At 31.7% G+C, this 6,432-nt stretch overlaps 1 protein-coding gene across 3 annotated transcripts in view; it reads left to right on the top strand.

Moving 5' to 3' along the window:
• LOC106468911 (partner of xrn-2 protein 1-like) overlaps positions 1–471 on the top strand; it is a 4,998-nt gene extending 4,527 nt beyond the window's left edge. For all 3 annotated transcript variants that reach the window (XR_002612755.1, XR_002612754.1, XM_013929363.2), the window contains one exon: positions 231–471. Coding sequence is in view for 1 of the 3 variants with exons in the window: in XM_013929363.2 (XP_013784817.2) it covers positions 231–393 (163 nt within the window). In the remaining 2 variants the exon portion in view is untranslated. The remainder of the gene's footprint in view (positions 1–230) is intronic.
• Positions 472–6,432: the final 5,961 nt, after the last annotated feature.

Here is a 6,432-nt window from a genome sequence, read left to right as displayed (position 1 = left end):
TAAGTAAGTAAATAAATTAATAATTAAGTAACTAGTACACGATACGTAAGTACGTACGTTACGTTACGTACGTTAGTTACGTCTATACTACGTAGTACGTACGTTGTACATTTGCTGTTATGTTAAATTTATATTAAAGTTTTTCTTCATTACCCATTTAAGCCGTCTCCAGCCATTATTAGTCTCAAAGTGGGTTCCTCGTCATCGAATAGTTTGTTTATATTTTCTAGGTACCCTGTTCCAGTGATGCGACAAGTAGCTGAACTTTCGAAGGATATAAATAGTGCAAGAGATTTGCATAGTAAGCGGCAGGATCGAACACAAATTCATTTTGTCATGTCAAATGAGGCCAAAAGGTCGCAACCTGTTAAAAGAACATCAAAATTATCGTGAATTTTGTGTGCAAGTGTGAGTTAGTTAATACAGAAGTTTGATGGATTATTTGGTAATAAAAAACATCGTAAACCTTGATAATAGATATATCTTTATTACACTAGTTCATAAAAGTAAAGACAACCAGGCCAACCCCTTAGATGTTAAAGAAATGTTTCTTAAAAAATGTATAATAATAATAGATATAAACAAAAATAGGCATAGCTTTCATAGAAGTGAAACCCCTTCAGAAAAAAGAATATTAAATTAAGGATTATTACATCTAGATGGTGCTGTTACTTTAATTGTGAAACTGTAAGATGAGGAAGTTAGGCTTAGGAATTAGAACCAGGTGTATTTATAGTTTGGAAAGACGTTTTTTTTTCCTGTACTTTCTTTTTATACATTTTATAAAAATGTTCTCAATAAAATACAAAATTATTAGTTTGTTTTCATTCTTTTCTTCATTGATAGTATGTTTATGTAATACATGTACACATTCTGTTGTGCTTTTAAACTTAAACTCTGATGATATTCTAGAATATAACGGGTTATGGAAAAGGGTATCCTGTAAAAATTATCTGCAAAGGAAAACCTTTTCTTGTAACTGTACATTTGTGTGACAACCTACTCTTATTTAAAATGTATTCATTGATTTCCTATTAAATACATAGAGAATGAAAAACCTGCCAACATTTGGCAAAAAACAGATCTGTGAAATGCTGAAAAGTTAACAATTTAAGTTTTTGATTTATGAAAAGAATGTTCTTTAAAATACAGAAAGGTAGCATATATAATGTTTGTACAGTGTGTTAATGACACTTTCAGTAGTTTACATTGCTAATACAGTCACCACATATGTGGGCCATGACATTCTGGACAATACACTTAGGACATAAGTATTTGGTTTGTGGCATACTTTTGACCCTTTGATAGTACGGTGCTGCCATAATTTAACCTGGAAGGATATGTAAAGATTTTCTGACTTTGTTAAATGAGGTGGAGCCAAAAGAAACCACATATGAAAAGGTGAAACTTATTGTCTCAGTGGAAGTAAGAAGCTTAAACAACAGAGTGGTTAGAACAGTAACATACTGTCTAGCCAAACCCTTTCTCAAAATCAATGGCTGTTTCATTCCTATTTTTACACCAGCTAAGTCTCCCAGTGTAGCTTCATTGGGCTTTTGTGCCTTTAGTTTCCTCAAACATGGCCTCAGAAGCCAATGGCCACATACAGTGTAAGGTTTGTGGAAAATTTGTCAAGAGAAGGAATAGTCTAAGAATGATCTTACCATCCTTTGCAAAAACTTGTTACAAAGCAAGTTGGAGCTACTTTAGATCTGAGTGTTTATGGTTTGTATCCCATTGCCACACACAAAAACAAAATTGTTCTCCACACTTTGGGGCCATGGATGCATTATAAAAGTGATAGTCAAATCCCACTGTTTGGTCCAACAAGAGTTAATAGTGGGTGCTTTTGACTAGCTGCCTTCCCTTTAATTTATCCATTCAGATTTAAGGATGGTTAGTATAGATAGCCTGTGTATAGCTTAAAGTGAACATCCAAACACAAACAAAGGAAATGGTGGAATCAGACAGTAATTGTGTAATCAACACTTTCAGACTGAGTAGGACCAATGATAAAAGAAATAGTTCTAACTGCAGCATAGACCCTAAAACATCACATTTATAAAATGTGACTAATCTCACTGGTTACATTTATTCTAGCTTAAGTGAGAAAGCCCAAAAATAGTTAATCGTGAGTTAGGTGCATACATGATGGCATAGTTAAAACAGTGAATAATAGCATTCATGGAATATGAAACACATCTCAGACTATAAAACAGTTTATTTTGTAATTCTGTTAGATAGGTTCGTGAATGTATGGCCTAAATTTATTTTTAGTTTTATGTTTCAATAGGTGATGAGTGATCTCAATGGATCAAGCAGCCCTTTTATGTTTTTTGTATGATCTTAAAATTATGAAATGACACACAGTACATCATAATTTCAGAGTTGTTAAACAATGTAATAACCAATAAATCATTCAGCATGAAACAGTATTTTATAATCACAGTTATTTGTGTCATTTAATTTTCCAGTACAATTGATTCTAATCTTGCAATAAAAAGTTAACTGCTGTGAAAAACGATTATCTGCTAATTTAGGGTTTATAAATCTGTGATGCTCTGTAACTTAATTTTAAATTTCTCGTATGAAAGTTCACTAACATACAGACTTCTGTGTTTTTAACATTATGGAAAGAAAAGACAGTATCTAATGTTGGTTTTGGGAATTAAATTGTAGAACATGTTACATACAAACCCAATTAGTTTAAACTGCATCCTTTAGTATCTTACATCTTTTCCTAATAAAAAAAAGGCCCCAATTCCTATACTAAGTAAACAGGCTTAAGCTTTAGGTTTCATTTGGACTAATATCTGTAGATAATAGCAATTTTTTTTTTTCTAAAAAAATCTGAATACTTTCAAAGTCTGAACTTTTTTTTTTCACAAACATTTAACTTAATGCTAAGTTTAAATAGGATGCGAGATTCATGATGACAGGAATAATCTGTAATACCAGTTTAAAAGAATTTCATGTTAAGAGCATGGTCAGAACTAAAAGTTAATATCCTATATTACTAATTAAAAAAAAGAAATTTAATACAGGCATTTGTGCTGTGTATAATAACCAATAGATGGCAGCACTTGTTAGCATTACCAATTTTATCTTTAAGACATGGCAAAAACTAAGAAAACACTTTCAAATAAATGCTTAGTTGAAGTGAGTTGTATGAAATGAGAAGCATACAAAGAATTAAGAATGGCCATTTTCTTTATGAAGTTAAAATGAAAGAAAGGTATTATCACAACTTGAAAGAAGCCAAAAATAAGTTTATTACAGAATTAAATGACAGGTTTAAAAGACAACAAATTGGGTAGAATGAACAAGGAGATATGACAACATGAAAAAAAAAGCAAACAATAACTTTAATCAATTTCTTAAAAATGACTTCTCTTCCAAGTGAAAATGAGTTGGACAATGGTAAATGTCATCCTAATGTCTCGCAGCAAAAGTAAATTAGTGTCCATGTAGGCAAAGCTAAAAACATCTTTTACAGTCAGCAAGCCTATACAAAAATCCTCAGGTAGTGAGTATGGTTAGAACAAATAAGAAAAAATAGAAGGTACAAAAAAATTAAAAAGGATCATTCTAAAGCACTGAATCTAAAGTTAAGTAAATAAATTCATCAGTGTATACTTAAATATACAATTCATACAGTAGATCCTGGAAAAAAATAATTTAAAGTGCATTCAATTTGATGCTTAATAAATATGGGTTAAAATGGACACAAAAGCTAGTCTGGTGTAATGTGTGACTAATTCTTTGACACAGCAGTGTTCAATCAATGTTGATTGCAATTTCCAGTTCTGTTCACCTCTGGGATACATCACCTCCTTCACTATTTCTAGAGCATAAAAGTATTATTTCAAAGGTTTTTTTTTTTTCGTACCTCCTAATCTAAAATAGATGGAGTGCATTGTTTGGGAGATTAACAGTAAAACTCCTGTTACTGAAAAACGATGCCAGTTCTGAAGTTACATAATGTTCAATTTAAAGAAGCAGTGGTGGTGATGTTGTAAAAAGGCATCTCTAAGTCTAGATAAACTGGAAAGAAAGTAGTTAAAAATTCTTATCTGAAACAATTACCACAAAGAGAATCTAAAATGACTGCCTCCAGCTTTTTTCTACTTCATCTGAATGATCTAACAACACAACCTAGTGGATTTTTTAGCAGTAAAAACTCACAGAGTTAACATTAAAACCAGGAACAGCACTTCAGTTTAAAATTAGAATTAGCAAATATTTTTTTACTTCTTAAAAAAAACTTATTTCAGGGTAGATTAATAAAGCCTCTAGTACTTTGTTTAAGGTTCTTGCCATTGCATAAACACTGTTATAGGAAATAACCTGGAGGTGATTACATGCTTGAGAGGTGACAGATATTAATAAATTTTACTACATAAATAAGATACAATCACAAAATTTCTACAAGAAAAAAATTATTTGAAATCAATTAATAACATCAGCTCAGAGTATTTTTGAGAAATATATTTTAAAAGTTATAAAAATGGCAATTACATGGTCTGTCCCTATATTTTAGAATCAGTGATATGGAGATTTTTACAGTAAGAGAAGGTACTCTTATTGAGTTCCTACAAATCAATGAAGATGAACCATCCTTTTATCCACCCTCTTCATCTTCCAATGGTTTTGTCAAGGACTGCTGTAATGATTCAGTTTGACTAGTTAGAAATTCCTCTAAAACCAAGTCTGTTTAATGTGCATCACTAAAACATAAGTTGTTGTTTTTTCACAAAAGGCAAACTTTTCTTTAGAAGAACTGGAACCCCTATACAAGAAAAACAAAAACTTAATCAGAACAGTTAGACAGTTCTGTAAAGTAATGAAATTCATAATTACCAGAACATATAACCTTCAGAATAACAGTTTTTATTAGTTAAGTTGACACACAGCGATTTTTCAGTTTAAAAAGTTATTCAGTTCAGTCTTGGTCAATACAGTGTGAATGCTTTTCATAACAGTTGATGTAAATTCTGGTCAAAACAATAGAAGTTACATACATTAAATGTTGCCTAATGTGTAGAAAACTTTTTAATAAGAAAAGGCAAGGGAGAAAAGAAGAAATTTATCAAAATAAAAACATCTAACCCTGCTGTAAGGCAACTTTAGAAGCCTATACTTCAAATATGTTTCAATAAGTAATGGAGGAGAAAAATTAGTATACCGAGTCTCAAATGATGCACTATATTCATAAGGGCAATCTATGTATATTTAAACTTATGGTGGGCACAGTACGGATAGTTCATTGTGCAGCTTAACAATAAACAAACAAAGTATACTTCAAGATTATATTCAGCCAGGAAAGAATTATTACATACCAGAACAATCAGAGAGAAAGTGAAGTGTTCCTATTTTGTGAAACTGAAGCATTCCTATTCTGTGAAAGCAAAGTGTTCCTATTTTGTGAAATGAAGCATTCCTATTCTGTGAAAGCAAAGTGTTCCTATTTAGTGAAACTGAAGCATTCCTATTCTGTAAATGCAAAGTTTTCCTATTTTGTGAAAGTGAAGCATTCCTATTCTGTGAAAGCAAAGTGTTCCTATTTAGTGAAACTGAAGCATTCCTATTCTGTAAATGCAAAGTTTTCCTATTTTGTGAAAGTGAAGCATTCCTATTCTGTGAAAGCAAAGTGTTCCTAGTTAGTGAAACTGAAGCATTCCTATTCTGTGAAAGCAAAGTTTTCCTATTTTGTGAAAATGAAGCATTCCTATTCTGTGAAAGCAAAGTGTTCCTATTTAGTGAAACAGAAGCATTCCTATTCTGTGAATGCAAAGTGTTCCTATTTAGTGAAACAGAAGCATTCCTATTCTGTGAATGCAAAGTGTTCCTATTTAGTGAAACTGAAGCATTCCTATTCTGTGAATGCAAAGTTTTCCTATTTTGTGAAAGTGAAGCATTCCTATTCTGTGAAAGCAAAGTGTTCCTATTTAGTGAAACTGAAGCATTCCTATTCTGTGAATGCAAAGTGTTCCTATTTAGTGAAACAGAAGCGTTCGTATTCTGTGAATGCAAAGTGTTCCTATTTAGTGAAACAGAAGCATTCCTATTCTGTGAATGCAAAGTGTTCCTATTTAGTGAAACTGAAGTGTTCCTATTCTGTGAATGCAAAGTGTTCCTGTTTAGTGAAACTGAAGTGTTCCTATTCTCTACTGAGTTAAATGCTGTTGATGAAGTAAAAGTCAATAGTAATGCTAATGAAAATTACCACCACCTTGAGCAATTTTGTTTTTATATATATTTATCATCTTATCTTTACATATATAAAGATATATTTAAGTACATAAATACTTCAGTGACATACACAGGGTGTAGCTGGGAGAGCTCTATCTCCTGTCCTTATGCCCCAAAAGTGCCTTTTTTCTCTGTCATAAAAATTGTCAACAACTGTGAAAAGTAAACTTGATTCCTTAC

The sequence above is a fragment of the Limulus polyphemus genome, unplaced genomic scaffold (genome assembly GCF_000517525.1).
Source record: "Limulus polyphemus unplaced genomic scaffold, Limulus_polyphemus-2.1.2 Scaffold3216, whole genome shotgun sequence".
NCBI classification, from domain to species: Eukaryota; Metazoa; Arthropoda; class Merostomata; order Xiphosura; family Limulidae; genus Limulus; species Limulus polyphemus.
This window is presented reverse-complemented; position numbering and strand designations above follow the sequence as displayed.